This window comes from Cynocephalus volans, chromosome 14 (assembly GCF_027409185.1).
Source record: "Cynocephalus volans isolate mCynVol1 chromosome 14, mCynVol1.pri, whole genome shotgun sequence".
Classification (NCBI taxonomy): Eukaryota; Metazoa; Chordata; class Mammalia; order Dermoptera; family Cynocephalidae; genus Cynocephalus; species Cynocephalus volans.
In genome coordinates, this window is record NC_084473.1 from 40,001,194 (window position 1) to 40,019,423 (window position 18,230).

Here is an 18,230-nt window from a genome sequence, read left to right on the forward strand (position 1 = left end):
ATGGTATTAACACTACAGTTATAAAAGATAAAATAGTCAAGAACTTGAAGCAATTTCAGCATTTCATACATTATGCTACTGAAATGCCAAAGTAGATTGTCCATCTTCAAAATTAAGAGTGACCACTCTACTTGGCTGCTGTTTCTTTAATGAAATACATCATTCCATTCAATCTTTAAAACTTAAGAAATCTAGAGGAAAAAATTCAACCTTAGGAATATGGCTGACATAACTGAAGGGAATATATAATAAATTTATTGGTCATAATTGTGTTTGTAGGATTATGATAGAAAATGCTATAGCATTTATAATTGCTGTAGAATAGTGTTGATCCTTTGTGTGAATCATGCTATAACTAGCAAGAGAAGAATGTAACATTAGCATTGCAGCTGCATTTATATGGGTCAGAAATGGCCTTTTCCCTCTGACAGGCTTTCAGAGATATTCACAGTGACAGAATGGCATTACAAAAGCCTATAACAAATTCGCTATGCTTTTAAATAACATCACATTCCCCTTCAACTCCTCTTTCATTTAGCAGTTTTGTTTTGCATAAGCTTCATGTTTTCAGCTTGTTGGTCAAAAAGAGGTTATTTCTTGTGTTTTCAAGTGTTAAGTTAATCTTTCAAAAAAACTAGAGTAGATTTAATTGTACTTGAAAGGAATATAAGCTGTGAGAAAACCTAAAACTTTAAAAAAATGTTGAACAGTAGGGAAGTTGCACCAAAGTGAGATTTGTGGATTTTGATCCTTTGTAGTAAGGGCTACCAGATGAAGTCTTGTGGTTTTCCTCCTACTGGTTACTCCTCAGTCTCCTTTCCGGGACCTTAAATGTTGGTGTTCCTCAGAGTTCTGTTCCTGATCTTCAACTGATGTCATATACTGCTCACATAGCCTTGATTACGGTCTGTCTGCTGAGTCTCACATCAGTTATCTCCAGCCCAGATCTCTCACAGGTTTAAACCCATATTTCTAGTTGCCAACTAGATATCTTTATTTGAATGTCCTCTACCACAGGTCAAAATTAGCATGTTCAGATCTGTACTAATCATCTCCCTAGCCCCCAATCACTTTCACTTCTCAATGATTGACACCACATTTCACCTCTCTGCTGAAGCTGGAAACTTGGGCATCATCTATCACTCCTTTTCCTTCACTTCTCACATTCAAGCAGTCAGCAAGTTCTCTAAAATCTGTATCCTAAATGTCTGCATTATAACTCCAGTAAAAGTGACTGCAAACAACTAAAGCTAACTTAATTGAAAGCATTCATAAAAATTAGTTTTAGGTGGACTGTGGATCTGAGCATGAAAGGTAAAAACAATAAAGCTTTTAGAAGAAAATATAGGAGAGCACCTTTATAATCAGATTTCTTAAGCAAGACATATAAAGTATTAACTATAAATGGGAAAAATTATAAATTATATTGAGAACTTCTCTTCATCAGAAGACGCCATTAAGAATGTGAGGAAATATGTGCAATACATATTTCCAACAAAGCTCTCATGTTCAGAATACATAAAGAATTTCTATACTTCAGCGAAAAAGACAATCCAATTTTTTTTAATGGCAAGACTTCACATAATAGTGTGTCCAAGTGATTAATAGGCATATGAAAAGGTGCTCAGGCTCATTAGTTATCAAGAAAATTCAAATTAAAACCACAGTGAGATACCACTGTGCACCTACCAAAATAGCTTATGTGAAAAAGACAAAAATATCAGGGTTGGTGAGGATGTAAACTAACTAGAACACTCATACACTGCCGCCAGGCATATAAATTAGTACAGCCATTTTGGAAAACTGTTTGGCATTACCTACTAAAGTTGAACATATATGTACCCTCTGACCCATCCTGTTCCTATCCTAGGTATAAACCCAACAGAAATATATACGTGTGTTTGCTAGAAGACAATAGCAGTGTTATTTATGGTAGCCCAAAAAATGGTAACTAATCAAATCCTATTGTCATCAATATGGATAAACCAATAATGTGGTCTTTTCATACAAAGGAATACTATATATAGCAATTAGAATGAACAGATTACAACTATATGCACCAACATGAATGGATCTCACAAAAGTTGAGAAAATAAACCAGACATGAAGGATACATTGAGTAAGGATTCAATGTATCCTTACTCAGTTCCATTTAAGTAAAACATACAAAGCTAATCTGTACTTCTAAAAGTCAGGATAAAGGGATATTTGAGCAGCGCAAGGGAATAAGTTGCTGGAAAGGGGATCTGGGGTGTTTCTGGCACGATAGTAATGTTCTGTTTCTTGATCTGGATGCTTTAAAGAGGTGTGTTCGATTCGTGAAAATTTATTGAGCTATGTATTTAGGATTTGTGAGCTTTTATATATGTGTGTGTGTATATATATATAAAATACATCAATACATCAAAATACATTGGTGTATAAATATTACATCAATAAAAAATTAAAATATCCTATAAGGCAACACACCCACAAAGTGACTTAATTTCATAGATTACTTCAGTTTATGTCTTGACTATCTTGTCACTAGTACCATGGGTTTGTAAACTGGGAATATTTATAGTTAGTTTCATAACCCATGAATGGATTTGGCATAAGGTTCAACCAACTGTCAAGTAATTTTTATTTTGTCAAGGTAAAAACTAAGGACTGTTAAGTCTTTAAAAGACAGCATCATCCTGGAGGAGAGATGACTAATTTTTGCTTTGGGATTAACACATTATCTTTAAAATTTACTCAGACCTGCTAAATATATATACTGTATGTCCATACTAATCACTGTGGAGAATTATATAACAAGCAGAAGATGTTGTGCTTTTCCTTCTTCTTATAACCTGAATTCTAGTTAAGGAGAAAAAGCCTTCACATTAGATTTCATTGGTTGGGTTTTATTTATGTGCTTATGCAAAGGCCCTTGAGCCCAAATGTTAGCAATAGAAATGTAAAACTTGTGGAAATATTGGAACTATGAGAAAAAAAATTTTATTAGTATAAGATTTTAAGTGTCATTTTATTAGTATAGGAACATAAAATTTATTATCTTTAAACTCAGTTTGTTCATAAGATTACCATGTTGGTTTGCAAACAGGAAATGCTTCCATATACATAAAGTTCGTTGCTGTGTTAAAAAATGGACATTAATGATCACCCTACAAGTAAACACCAACTAACAATAAACAGCTTATAGGCATGCAGTTTTCACCTCACTGTTAAGTTTGATTAGGTGATTTTACCATAAAATATAAATTTAGTAAGAATTCAGTTATGATTTACTGAAATTATAGAAATACATTATTTTAGAAATAATATCCTCAGTTGAAATCATTTCGATGAAAGAGCTATACATACTTGCAATTCCTTTGTCATTCTCATGCCTGTTTTCTTCCTTTTTCACTACAAATCTTTTAAATTTCTCTCTTTCCTAGGTTTTTTGAGGAAAGAGAGCACAAAAGCTCCTTGGATTTTTTTGTTATGTTTTGTTTTTATTTTTATTTCTACAGGGATCAGTAGTGACCATTCTAAATCTACTTTTTAAGGCTTCAACCTGAGAGGACAATCTCTAAATTAGCAATATTTTGTTGAAGAATAAATGCTCAATAATAATAATAATACAAAGAAAGATAAGATTGTTTCTTTTTTTGTCAGAATGGCAGTGTCTTTGAGACAATGTACATTGCTAGTGCATTTGATAGTTTTAGTGAACTTTTTCCAAATGTGCAAGAAGTTAAAATAATCTAAAGCTATAATTCATATAAATGTCTTCCTAGTGCAAAATTTTAATATAAATAGCATAAAAAGTGATATAATAGAAATATTTTAGGAAAATAGATCTTGGAAGAAAAGGTACTTCCTCAAAATTCTTCCATGTGTTTGATCATCAGTAGCTGTAATTGATACTTGATTGAAATAAGGATATGCATTCATCTAAAGCTTTATTTCTCTTCTCACAGACAACAAATGAAGTTGTTTTGGCTGTGGAATTCCATCCAACCGATGCAAATACCATAATAACGTGTGGTAAATCTCATATTTTTTTCTGGACCTGGAGTGGCAATTCACTAACAAGAAAACAGGGAATTTTTGGGGTAAGGATCACAATGTTATGACTTCATTAGGTATATATAAATTTTTAAAAATTGTTGAGTAAACATAAAATCATCATGTCAAAGGGAAAGCTGAAAATTCTCATTGTTTCATTGTAGAAATATGAAAAACCAAAATTTGTGCAGTGTTTAGCATTCTTGGGGAATGGAGATGTTCTTACTGGAGACTCAGGTGGAGTCATGCTTATATGGAGCAAAACTACTGTAGAGCCCTCACCTGGAAAAGGACCTAAAGGTACAGTATTCTTATATTAAATCCATTCCTTGTAGTTCTCACGTAGTGCTTTTGCAATCCCATCTGCTACCCAGATCAGGAGAGAAAAAGCTGCAGTGGAACAATATGAGTCACCAACATACCTTCTTTTTTTTTTTAATGAGATTATTTATCCCATTATTTATTAGGCACATATAACCTAGATTTGACTATACTGCACCTTTCCCTCTCGGAAGTTAATGTAAAAGAGGAACGATATCAATATATGGTAATTAAAAAATATATAAAGGTTCACTGTTTCCTGGATGGTTTCTGGGATATCTGTGAGGCCAGAATGCATGGCCATGTAATAAAATGGAAGAGGGGAAGAAAAAAAGGAGTAAACTCATAGTTCAGTCCTCTTTTCCTTTTTCTTTTCTCACTACAGTCCCCTTTTCAATTCCAGTAATGGGCCATGGCATTTATTCAGCTTTACTGCAAACCAGCTTTTCTCAGAAATACAGATATATTTTATTCTTATATTTAGGTACCAATGGAACTAAATATATGGATCCACTTTGTTCTTTTCTATGACAGATGAAAAAATTAGAGAAAGGGCATTGAAAATAACTTATTTTCAACCCCATTTTTCCTTATTGTTTAAGAACAATAAAACTTTTAAAAAATATCAAAACTACCATGTACTTCCTTCAAAGTAGAAGGTTCCAAGAGAAAATTGGAGACCTGGTTCTCAAACCAGTGGGCCAGGAGAGGAGAGAGATTCTTATTGGCAGCAAGACATGGTAGCAGTAGAAATAGCAATAGAACTAGCCAGGCCACTCAGAGCCTGAGAATACACACACACACAAACACACACACACGCGCACACACACACGCAGAGATAGGGAATCAACCTAAGATTTCCGAGACATTTCCCCTGGGGATTGGCAGAGCAGTCCTGTTGTTCATCTGCCTCCCCCTAAACACAATCTCCTCCATACCTCTCTAGAGCCCCTGCATCACCATAAGTGATTTATGAATAAGGGAACGTTCCCCTAATCAGAAAGACTCAGTATACATGTCTGTCTTCTCCAATAAACTTTCCCAGGACTAGCACATAATGTCAGGCATTTGGTACTACCTGTTTGAAAATTATTTGTCAAACACTTTATTAAGGAAAATATTTTAATCTTACCTTTGGGTATCAGCATAGGAGTAAAAGTTGAGTGGTATTTTTAAAGCACTGTTTTCACTGAAATGTGGAATTTGAATTTAACATAATTGTCCTATGATTGAATGGATTTTTTATTTATTTTTTAATTGACATACATTGATTGTACGTATTATGGGGTATAGAGTTAATTTCTATACATGTATATAATGTGTGGTAATCAAATCAGGGTAATTAGCATATTCGTCATTGCAAAAATTTGTCATTTCTTTGTGATTAGAGCATTTGCACTTCTCTCTTTTAGCCAGTTGAGAACATACAATAAATTATTGTTAGTTATTAATGCCTAGTACTACTGTAGACCACCAGAACTTACTTGTCCTATCTCACTGTAATTTTGTATCCATTAACCATCTTCTCCCTATCACCCCATTCCCTCAGCTGTTCCCAGCCTCTAGTAACCACAGTTCTACTCTCTATTCTATAAGCTCAACTATTTTATTTAAGCTCCCACATGTGAGTGAGAATATGTGGTATTTATCTTTCTGTGCCTGACTTATTTCATTTAACATAATGTCTTCCAGGCACATCCATGTTGCCGCAAATGACAGGATTTTGTTTCTTTTTATGGCTGATTAGTATTCTATTGTGTATATATACCACATTTTCTTTATCCTTTCATCTGTTGATGGACACGTAGGTTGATTCCATATCTTCACTATTGTGAATAGTGCTGCAATAAACATGGGGGTGCAGATGTATCTCTACAGTATGCTAGTTTTCTTTCCTTTGAATAAATACCCAGCACTAGGATTGCTGGATCGTATGGCAGTTCTATTTTTAGTTTTTTGAGGAATTTCCATATGTTTTCCATAATGGCTGTACTAATTTACATTCCCATCCCATCAACAGTGTATAAGAGTTTCCTTTTCTCGCCATCCTCACCAGTATTTGTTATTTTTATTTATTTATTTATTTATTTATTTATTTAGGTCTTTTTGATAATAGCCATTCTAACTGGAGCGAGATGATATCTTATTGTGGTTTTGATTTGCATTACCCTGATGATTAGTGATTTAAACATATTTTCATATACCTGTTGGCCATTTACATGTCTTTTGAGAAATGTTTATTAAGGATATTTGCCCATTTTAAAATCAGATTGCTATTTTGCTGTTGAGTTGTTTAAGTTTCTTTTGTATTCTGTATATTAATCCCTTGTCAGATAAATAGTTTGCATGCATGGATTTTTATACTGTATTTTTTAGGAGTTATATATAGTTGGCGTTCCGTATCCGCAGATTCTGCATCTGTGGATTCAGTCAACCGCAATTGAAGATATTTTTTAAAAAATTAAAATAAAAAATAGCAATAAAAAACAATACAGTATAACAACTATTTATATCGCATTTACATTGTATTAGGTTTTGTAGGTAATCTACAGGTGATTTAAAGTATACAGGAGGATGTGCATAGGTTATATGCAAATTCTACACCATTTTATGTAACAGACTTGAGTATCTGTGGATTTTGGTATGGGAGGAGGTGTGTCCTGGAACCAATCCCACAAGAATACCGAGGGATGACTGTACTAGATTAATATTTTAAATAATGTTTTCAAAAAATCATTCACTGAGTTTCTGAGTGTGGGAGTTGAATTGAATTAGACCTATTCAGAAGTTAAAAAAAAAAATCCTTAAATTGTATTACTGTTGACCTTGATCTCGGTCATTAGCCATACATTCCTAGCCTCTTTCATTCAGTTTAATTTCAGAATTCACATACAAGAAAGATAACAGTGAGTTGAGGATTCTTAAGAAAAAAGAAAGTTAGGACAGTTTTATCAACTACCTCTCACACCTGTTACCCCTTTTCTTTTTTCTCTTTTCTCTTCCCTGGGCACATTTATTCAATATCAGAAATGCTAGGAACAGCATAGTATTTCAAAACGGTGACCTTTAAATTGTTGATATATCCTCCAACATTGAGCAGAGTTTGGGTATAAATGTACCCTTCATTAGCCTTAATGTTTGGGTTCAGATGGGGGCAGAGAGAGGCTCAGGGGGGTTTATTTTGGTTTTTGTCTGAAAAACTTGTGGCTTAATCTCAGGTTAGAGAAAATCTGTATATGTACAAACAGGAAACAGGAAATCCAGTCTTATAAATTCTTGGGCACATGAAATGACCTGTGTTGTACTCTGCTACGTGACTGATCCTATAATGGGCAGAGTTGCTAAGAATTTTGTTTCTTTATATTTGGAGTTTTCAGTTTTGTAAGTGTGGCTGGGAAGGATTTGGTGAGTGCAATAAAATAAATGTGCAAGCCATTGAGACCAGAACAGATGCCCAAAGTTTCCATTTTACTTCTTGCTCAAAAATTTCAGTAGATTAATACAGTTTACATGTTCCCAAGTATGACATTTCTGCACCTGTGGCAGTCTTACCAACCAAAATTTGAGGATACTGTGATATCATGTCTGATAAAAGGACTTTTTTGGATGGCAAAAGTATAATTTCATAGCTAATTCTTTTACTCTGGTAAATAGACAAATTGAAACTGTATTTTATGCCTCTGTAAGCTCTCTCTATATTTTTCTTCTTGCTTCCAAACCATTTTTTCCTTAAAGGTAAATTAACAGGAATCATCAAAGTAATTAGTATTTTCTATTTCTTAAATAAATATAAGGTATTTGTTATTTATTTCCTACATACATAAAATAGTTCAAATTTTTTCTTACAAGAAGTAATTTGTAATCTTTTAAGTGGGATAGCAGAAGATGAGAGTATCTACAGTGCCATTAAAATGTTCATCATTCTTAAGTCTTTGTCAGGTTCCTTTAAAGAACTAAGAAACACTACCATTTTACCTGCTCTCCAAATAATTAACTGGGCCCATATGCCCAGTTGCTAAGAAAACAACTTAAATTTGTCTCGCTGCTATTTGATTCTATATTTAAACGGGTGCAGAATGCCCTCCAAACACCCTTATTTGGTAGGCAAGGTATACTTGCTTTGTATAGAAACTTTCTATTAGAGATGAGAAGAATGGGTGAGATTTGCAATTAAACTTTTATAGACCTGGCCATATGATGAAGCCTGGAGGTGGAGTAGGTTTTTTAATTCAAGGATAATTTTTTTTTTTTTTGGCAGGTATTTCAAACATTATTTGGCCTAAACTAGAATGTCAGAAATACAGGCCCATGAAAAAAAAATCTTTGGCTATGAATTTGTTTTATAAGTAAATACTGTATAAAGAAAACTGTGGTAATTTAATTTGAAGCACTGAACTTTTTTAGCTAAATTGATATTAGGTCCTCCTCAGGAAATAACTTTCCCAGAGTGAGAGGAGGAGGGTGCAGATTTCACTGAGTTGATCACTATATAGAGTATTTTTATTCCTGATGAAGCATTTGTTCTTTAGTTTTATTTTCTGTTTTCTAACATTTCATCATTCTGGGAGAATATCCTAAGTGTTTAACAAGGTTTTTGTCAAGTTTAGAAATATGGAAGACTGAATTAAGAACAAAAACTTTATTTCATTTCCTACATTCTGGCAGATTACTCTTGTTCATTTGACCATTCATGGGGAAATCAGCCCAAAATTTGCTTTTTTTTTTTTTTTTTTTTAAAGTATCCAAATAAAACCAGCAGTACTCTCTGAACATTCACATCTCTCAGGTGTCCTTTCACTCTTGGTTGGGAGTAGTGATAGATAATTAATTGTCTAGCTATCCCACAGAACATAGTTGTGTCATTCAATGTTTAAAGTATTTTTAGGTGATGAATGTTGATTTGAGTGGAGGCAGTTGACCTGAATAGCAAGTTTGTTGGAGTTCTGCTCCAAGCTCTGCTGAATCAGGCAAGCTATCCCCCAAGGCTGGCAAGCTCTTTCCTTTCTCCCTGCCAAATATACCCGTCTATTAAGTATTTATACCACTAGCACTCACACACTGAGACAGAGTAATTCTTAGAGTCAGCTGTAGCTGGATTTTTTTTAAGATACCAAAGCCCCACAAATTTTATTTAATTTTTTAAAAATATAATGGCAGCTCAAGTAGGAGGATAGGTAAAAAAGAACAATCTCAATAACAGCTTTATTGAGATATAATTCACATACCATAAAATTTTTTTGAAAGTGTATAATTCAGTGGTTTTTAATATATTCACAGAGTTGTGCAACCATCACCACTATCTAACTTCAGAACATTTTTATAACCCCACAGAGAAACTCTGTACCCATTAACAGTTATTTTCCATTCCTCCCCTCAGTCCCTAGCAACCCCTAATCTGCTTTTGTTCTGTGTGGATTTGCCTATTCTGGACATTTCATTAGATGGAGTCATACAATATATGGTCTTTTGTGATTGGCTTCTTTCACTTAGCATAATGTTTTCAAGGTTCATCCACGTAGCATGTGTCAGTACCTCATTCCTTTTTATGGCTGAGTAATATTCTGTTGTGCGGAAAACACATTTTGTTCATTCATCGGTTTAATGAACAATTTTAGAAAATGAACAATTTTAAAACTTGTAAATTTTTCATTTTTCATTTTTCCAAGGGACCTAAGGGCTATTTATTGACTGACTTTGGCCATATTTAAACAAGTTCTACCTTCCCATTTTGAACCTGGTAAATAATTCAGTAAGGCATTATCTTCCAAAGAACTTTACTCTTGCTTTACCTGTCTCACTAGCTAGCTAAAGAGCTTGTCTGTGTAAGGGCATCATAAATACCAAAAAAAAAGGTTTAAGTACTATAATCTTACCATCATCCTTAAGGATCTGATTTTTTTTTTTTTTAATCATCAGTTACTCCACATGGATTTTACTTAATGAATTACTCTACATGGATTTTACTTAAAATAACTACCTTGTCCCTCTCTGGGTACTTAGTAAAGTGCTATGGGCATACAAGAAAGCGGGGCTGTCATTTAGCTGTGGTACAGCTGGACCAGTTTTTAAAATACTGAAATTCTTCTCTGCTAGTTGGTTAAATTAAAAGCCAGTGCTCCAAAGCCTCTAGTGCCCACCTTTGCCCCAATACCTTCCCCAGTCCACCATATCTCAGCAAATAAAGGATAATCCTTGGCACAGCAGAAGGCCTCCAGGTCAAAAGTGGTTGTTAATTGTTAAAGATTGTGACTGTTACCTCCACAAGAAATGAAGGTTTTTTGCAAAGTTAAAGGAACACTGAGGTAGGAGACTTGAGTTCTAGTCTCAGCTTTGTTATTAGCTAACTATGTCGTATTGGCTAAGCTACTTGTGTACCTCCTGTGCCCTCAGCTTTAAAATCAGAAGAGTAATACCTCCCCTAACTACTGTACAAGATGATTATAAGAGATGGTAAAGTTCTGAGGCTAATATATACTATATCCTTTATTGTCTGTGGAACTGTCATCATTACTTTTGCTTGCTTTTGTAAGATAATATTTTAAAATATTTTCAGAGTAAATAAATATTGACATAAATGCACAAGATTGTATGAAGTCTTAAGCTTCACTGCCTGCCTTACAGAAGACTTGCTGAAAATAGGTTTTTGATAATTGAATCATATGAACTTTCTGATTATTCATTCTGTAGTTCTGCAAAAGTTTTCTTCCAAAAAACACTAAAGTCTGATGAAAAGTGTTATTACTGGTGTTTTTATTTTTCCCTCATCATATCAGGTGTATATCAAATCAGCAAACAAATCAAAGCTCATGATGGCAGTGTGTTCACACTTTGTCAGATGAGAAATGGGATGTTATTAACTGGAGGAGGGAAAGACAGAAAAATAATTCTGTGGGATCATGATCTGAATCCTGAAAGAGAAATAGAGGTAAGGATGGAAACAGAACATAAAGATATAAAAATATTAAATTCTGTAAAGTGACGTATTTTTTTCCTACATTAAGATAACTTAACACTTTTCTGGGAAACTGGTACGCATTCTTATATTATTCCCTCCCCATAGAAAGGAATTTTTTATTGCCTTTAGGATAACTTTGTTCAAAAAACAAAAACAAGAAAAAAGGACCATTTATTAAACAAAATTAATTTGAAAGAATGTAAAAAAAAAGTGGGCAGAGTAATTAACATTGTTTATTTTTTATTTCTGAGACTTTTTTAGTTATCCAAAAATACAAGGGTACTTCAAAAAGTTTGTGAAAAAATAAAATTACAAGATAATATGACTCTTTTCATGCACTTTTTGAAGTTCCCTTTATATAATCATAAAAACTGAAAATTCACCAAACACTCATCGAATACTATATCCAAGTCCAGGGTATAGAAAACAACTAGTTTAATTTTAAAACTTGAAAATAATCTTTTAAACAATGGCCTTAATGATAATCACGCATTACCTGTGTATGTGTGTTTGCTTCATGGCATGGACCAAGTGTATCCATAAAACCTGACAAGTTTTATGTACTTGGTGAAAGTTTGCTAGTTGAATTGAGGTCTCAGGAAGTGAAATGGTATTTCAGTCGATTATTTTTAAAGCAAGAGCAAATCTCACAAAGCTTAATATTGCTTCTACTTATAGTGATTTAAATTTTGAATTTATGCTCCGTGTTTTCTCTACACATAACATGCTTTCCAGACAAAATCTTCTCTAAAGAAGATGGTCCTAATGGTACTGCTCTTGGATTTTAATAAAGATAATAAAGAGTTGCTTTATCATAGTGGAAATGCCACTTCCTTTACTATTTCTTTTCTTCAAAAATAACTCATATCCTTTTTAATCAAAAGCTACACAATCTAATTCACTCTTTCCTTTGCCATTTCTAACATAAATTTGGATTACTCTTAGAACTCAGTTATTTGTGTTTTCAGGAGACAATTTTGATCCCATTTCATAAAGGAGAGAGAATTGCATTATTTCAGAAAGAATCATTCTTTGAGATCACTGTACTATAACACTCACTGAGAATGTACCATGTAGTGCCTTAAATGAACTGATCTCCCAAGGAGTCCTATTAATGACAGTCATAATACTTTATAATATATTGCTTTTTAATTTACAAAGAAATTTCACATACAAGCAAGAGTAGGTAAGGCATGAATTATTATCCCCATATTACAGGTAAAGAAATTGTAGGCTAACCAACTTACCCAAACTGACATAATTGATAAGTAACAAAACCAGACCACACTCTCCCATATGATCTAATAGAACGTACTCCTCAAGAACTCTTGAAATCATATAAAGTGTAAACTAAAATTAACTAAAGCAAAGAATGTTGATAATAATGCATTATAATTTCTGTATAATAAAATGTAATCGAGCAAATAAATTATGATATGAATTTACCATATCGTCTTCAAATTTGGAATTCTGTCATTTATTACCCCATAACTGCTTACAGCTACACATGCGGTCTTCCAGTAGTAATTAATGCATGTTAATGTGTACATGGTGACTTTACAAATTTATTTTTTCTAGGTTCCTGATCAGTATGGCACAATCAGAGCTGTAGCAGAAGGAAAGGCAGATCAATTTTTAGTAGGCACATCACGAAACTTTATTTTACGGGGAACATTTAATGATGGCTTCCAAATAGAAGTACAGGTAAGTTGTACTATGTTACTATTAACTGAATATTTTTGATGATACCCTTCGGTTCTTATAAAAATGGGTGTCTTTCATTTTCAGGGTCATACAGATGAGCTTTGGGGTCTTGCCACACACCCCTTCAAAGATTTGCTCTTGACATGTGCTCAGGACAGGCAGGTGTGCATGTGGAACTCCGTGGAACACAGGCTGGAATGGACCAGGCTCGTAGATGTGAGTGAAACAAGATGTGATTAATAATCTCCCCACAGAAACACCTCACACTGGCAGTCAGGAGGAGCAAAGGAAAAAGGACTAAGCATTGTTTCAAACCAAGTGTTGATATACAGTTTAGTAAAGGGGCTGGGGTTAAGAGGGGAGGATATTAGTCTCAAAGTATAACATGAACCCACTTTAAAGAATGAGATTAGCAGGATAAAATCTCAATTTTTTAAGTCACTTTTAGTCATAAAAATTATAAAGATTTCACATATTTATGGAGCATTAATCATAATGGAAATATTTGGGCCTCTGGTGGTGTTGCAGTTGGATTCAGTAAATGCTGCTCACTAACAGACTCTACTATCTTCTTTTTGAGTAGTCTCTTAACTGTATTTTCTCCCTACCCCACCCAGATGTTCACCTTTTCTAGCCTAAAAGGTATATACAAGTTCTTTGCAGACTCTAAAGAACTGTACACGTTTGTTGTTATTATCCTTATTATTGTTCTACTGCCTAGCCACAAGCTGGCTGTCCTTTTCCCTCATCACTCTGCCAGCATATCCCCTTCATGCTCTGAAATTCTTTTTCCTCTCATATCCATGTGGTATTTCTCATTGGCTACAATAAAGCTGATCAGAATTCCATGTTTATATGAGAATTTATTTTCAAATACGTTTTGCCACTATCCCCATAGATCTAGGGAGACTTTCTTGTGTACTCCCCAACAGCTGTCTGTCTCTCTTCTAGGAACCAGGACACTGTGCAGATTTTCATCCAAGTGGCACAGTGGTGGCCATAGGAACGCACTCAGGCAGGTAGGGTCTTTAAGTGAGCTGAAGTAATCTGAAATGGTGGATGTTTAAACTTTTATTCAGGAATGTTCTCAATCTGATCTGGAGAATCAGTCTCTTAAATGGCACACTAGTATGCTTGTTGCTCTTATCTATGATGTATACTCATTCAATAATTATTTATTAAGCACCTACCATTTGTTACATGCTGTTATGGGCATTCAAGATATATCAGAAAGCAAAAGAAAAATTCCCTACCCTTTTGGAGCCCAAATTTTAGTGTGTGTTGAGAGTGGAAGTAGAATAAAAAAAAACAGTATAACTAATTATGTTAGAAAGTGCTAAGAGTCATAGGAGGGGGGGAGAGAATAGTAAAAAGGAAGAGGATGCAGTTGCAAAATGGTAAAAAGTGTGGTCAGGATAGTCTTTATTGAGAAGGTGATAGCAGACTTGACCGTGCAATTAAAAGGGTCAGAAAATTTCTCTCCTCATTATCTTTTGTGCAGGGAAGGGATTTGAAGCTCATAGAACCCAATTGGGCTTTTATAAATCGGTCATGCTGTAGCTTTTGCCTTCCTCTCTTTTTTGAATGCTACACAGATACATAATAAAGATATGTTTCCTGAAATCATCAATGACCTGTATTGTAGAACTTGTATAGTACCTTTCCAAGGTTATTAAGTAACATATGTTCATTATCTGTATATTTTTAATTGACTCCTGTTTTTGCCTCTGCTAGTAGATAGTCCTCATTACAAATAACTTCTCTTTTTAAGAAGGCAGAGGAAAAATATAAAATTAATTTTCCCAAAAGTTAAACCCATTAAAAAATATAGAATGCTGATTTCTAATGGGGCACACTTTTGTGGACACATTTAAATACCATTTTTTGTTTATATCACTTAAATATTCCAAATCGACCAGTTCATTTAACTACATTTAGTTACTTAGAGTTTGTTTTTGTTTTTGTTTTAGCAAGTTTTACTCTTTGGCTGTTTTATACAGATCAACACCTCTGGAAAATGAAAACATTCAAATTCCTTCTGATATGTAGTGCTGCAAAATCTTTCATGCTCATGGAAAAACAGTTCTTTAACGATGATTGAATTGTGGATATGTAACTAGAGATGCTATTTGAGTGATTCTGAAATCATTGAATTTTAGAATTAAGCTACTTGAGAGAGCAACTGGTGATGACTTGCAAATATAGAGACTTTACTATCTCAGATATTCCTAAAATGCATGTCAGAAGTACATTATTATAGGGTTTAAAACTACTTAGACTTGGACCAAATAGGTTTATGACAGGTTACTTTGCAGATTTGGAGGAAATTATTTTCTTTTTTAACCAAAAAAAGTTGGTCTTAAGGACGTAGGAAATCACCTGAGCTGTAGAGCTGATCTGGTTTTCAGAAAACTACACAGAAGTTCACTTTAGAATTATATTTTTGGCAGCTGAACAGATAGGACAAATGCTAAAGTCTTCAAAATAATAAGAGAATCTTATGACAGACCTTGTGCTAGATTCTTTTCATATATTACTTTTAATCTTCATAAGAGTGCAACAAAGTGTTTATTAACATCTCAATTGCACAGACAAGAAACCAAGATGCATAGAGTTTCGATCACTAGTGATTGAGCTGGGACTTGAGCTCAGGTTCTATATTTCCAAAGCTTGTCTCTTTCCTCTGTTCTGCCAATACTTTTTGATATGTTCTTATGGTGTTTGCAGCATTATTTAGAAATATTGTAAGGAAGGTTTATCTTTGACAGTTAAAATCATTGACTGACATTTTAAAAGCATATACTGTATATATGAGGGAGTTAAACACTGAGGGGAGTGTAAGGCTAGAGGGGTTTGAATCACGAAGACACCCTGCTTGATTGGAATGGAGGTTTGTGTGCATGCAAATATACATACATAAGAGCCCCAATTTTTAAGGAAAAATTGGTCTGATTTAAGCTCTCTGAAATTACTTTCTAACATTTATGTAGCTGTGAAATCATTGGTAAGCTTAAAATGAAGTACCTCACTTAATTTAAGTGACTTAAGCTAAAGGTAAGCCAGTTGTTTCCTCTTGGAGTTATGAGTAGAAAATACTTTATAAGTAAGAGTTATGTGGTGATTTTAAAAAATGCAGGTAGTCAGTACATTCTGTTGTGGAATTGGAAATGGCTTAGAATCTAGGGGAGATGTAGTTATCAGTGTTCATTCTGTACATAACTCCTGTCTTTGGTTTCACATCTGGTTAGGTTCTGTTGATTCTAAGAGAACTTTCCCATTGTTTTTTATTTTTGCCTTGGGTCTGTGAATATCTGGCTATACTGTCTAAAACTGAAAATTCTTAATGTAGCCATTCAGATTATTGTCACTGACCTTAAGCCTGAAAAAAGTCACACTAAGGGATAGGAATTTTTTTTTAATATAATGCAACACATGTCCAAGTTGTACATGATCCAGAAAAAGTGACTAGTAAAAAGCTTAAAGAAGTCTTCATGTCCATATCTAGATATCTTCTACTTTATATAACCAAAGAGTAAATAAACACGTGTGAATAAATTATCACAGTCATAAATATGGTTATAATTTTAAAAGAATGTATTACTAATGTAATTTTTAAGGGAAAAAAATTAAATTCATAGCCCTAAGCCAGCCTAGTACTTCCTTAACTTGCCAATGCTCACGTAGGAAGGATTCTTTTTAAGAGCCTTTATTAAGATATAATTCACATACCATAAAATTCACGAACTTAAAGTATGGGATTTAATGGTTTTACTAGTTTACAGGGTTGTGCAACCATCCTCACAGTCTAAATTCAGAACATTTTCATTAACCCCAAAAGAAATCTTGTACCTATTAGCAGTCATTCCTCATTACCCCTCCCACTTCTCCCCAGCCCTAGGCAACTGATCTACTTTCTGTTTAGGTTTGCCTATTCTGGACATTTCATATAAATGGAATTATACAATATGTGGACTTTTGTGACTAGCTTTTTTCACTTAATGTAATATTTTCAAGGTTCATCTGCGTTGAGTACTTCATGTACGGCATGCATAAGAGCCTCATTTCTTTTTATGGCCAACTAATATTTCATTGATGGACATAGGGGTTGTTTTCATTTTTTGGCTACTATGAATAATGCTGCTACAAACATATGTACGTTTTTGTGTGGACGTATATTTTCAACTCTCTTGGATATATACCTAGGAGTAGAGTTGCTGGGTCATGTGATAACTCTACGTTTAACATTTTGAGGAATTACCAAACTTTTTCACAACAGCTATAGCATTTTACAATCCCACCAGCAATGTTTGAGAGTTCCAGTTTCTCCACATCCTCACCAATACATCTTATTATCTGTGTTTTGATTATAGCCATCCTAGTGGGTGTGAAGTGTTTTTTCATTGTGGTTGGTTTTGATTTGCATTTCTCTGATGGCTAATGATGTTGAGCATCTTTGGGGGTGTTTACTGGCCACATGTATGTCCTTTTTTAGAGAAATGTATGTTCAAGTCCTGTGCCCATCTTTGAATTCGGTTGGCTTTTTATTGTTAAGTTGTAAGAGTTCTTTATGTATTCTGGATATATATCCCTTATCAGATATATCATTTGCAAATATTTTTTTCTCATTCCAAGGGTTGTCTTTTCACTTTCTTTATTGTTGTCAGCACAAAAGTCTTAAATTTGGGTGCATTCTACTATCCTTTCTCTTGTCTCTTGGTCATAAAGATTTACTCTGATGTTTTCTTCTAAAAATTTTATAGTTTTAGCTCCTTTAGGTCTCTGATTCATCTTTAGTTAATCTTTTTGTATGGTGTGAGGTAAGTGTCCAACTTTATTCTTTTGTATGTGGATGTCCAGTTGTTACAGCACCATTTGTTGAAAAGACTGTTTTTCCCCACTGAATGGTAATGGCACCCTTGCTGAAAATCTGTTGACCATAGTTGTATGGGATTCTCTCTGGGCTCTTAATTCTATTCCATTGATTTATTTATATGTCTATCCTTATATCAGAACCATAGTCTGATTATTGTAGCTTTGCATTAAGTTTTGAAATCAGGAAGTATGAGTCCTCCCACTTTGTTCTCTTTCAAGATTTTTTGGCTGTTCAGGATCCCTTGAATTTCCACATAAAGTTTAGAATCAACTTGTCGGTTTCTACAAAGAAGCCAGCTGGCATTTTGATAGAGATTTTTTTTTTTCCTATAGATCAGTT

General features: G+C 33.9%; 1 protein-coding gene across 2 annotated transcripts in view; it reads left to right on the forward strand.

Annotated features, from left to right (window-relative positions):
- EML4 (EMAP like 4) overlaps positions 1–18,230 on the forward strand; it is a 165,109-nt gene that overhangs the window by 122,021 nt on the left and 24,858 nt on the right. For both annotated transcript variants that reach the window (XM_063079052.1, XM_063079053.1), the window contains 6 exons: positions 3,951–4,085; positions 4,203–4,338; positions 11,133–11,284; positions 12,893–13,018; positions 13,103–13,234; positions 13,970–14,037. In XM_063079052.1, coding sequence (XP_062935122.1) covers positions 3,951–4,085; positions 4,203–4,338; positions 11,133–11,284; positions 12,893–13,018; positions 13,103–13,234; positions 13,970–14,037 — 749 coding nt within the window. The remainder of the gene's footprint in view (positions 1–3,950; positions 4,086–4,202; positions 4,339–11,132; positions 11,285–12,892; positions 13,019–13,102; positions 13,235–13,969; positions 14,038–18,230) is intronic.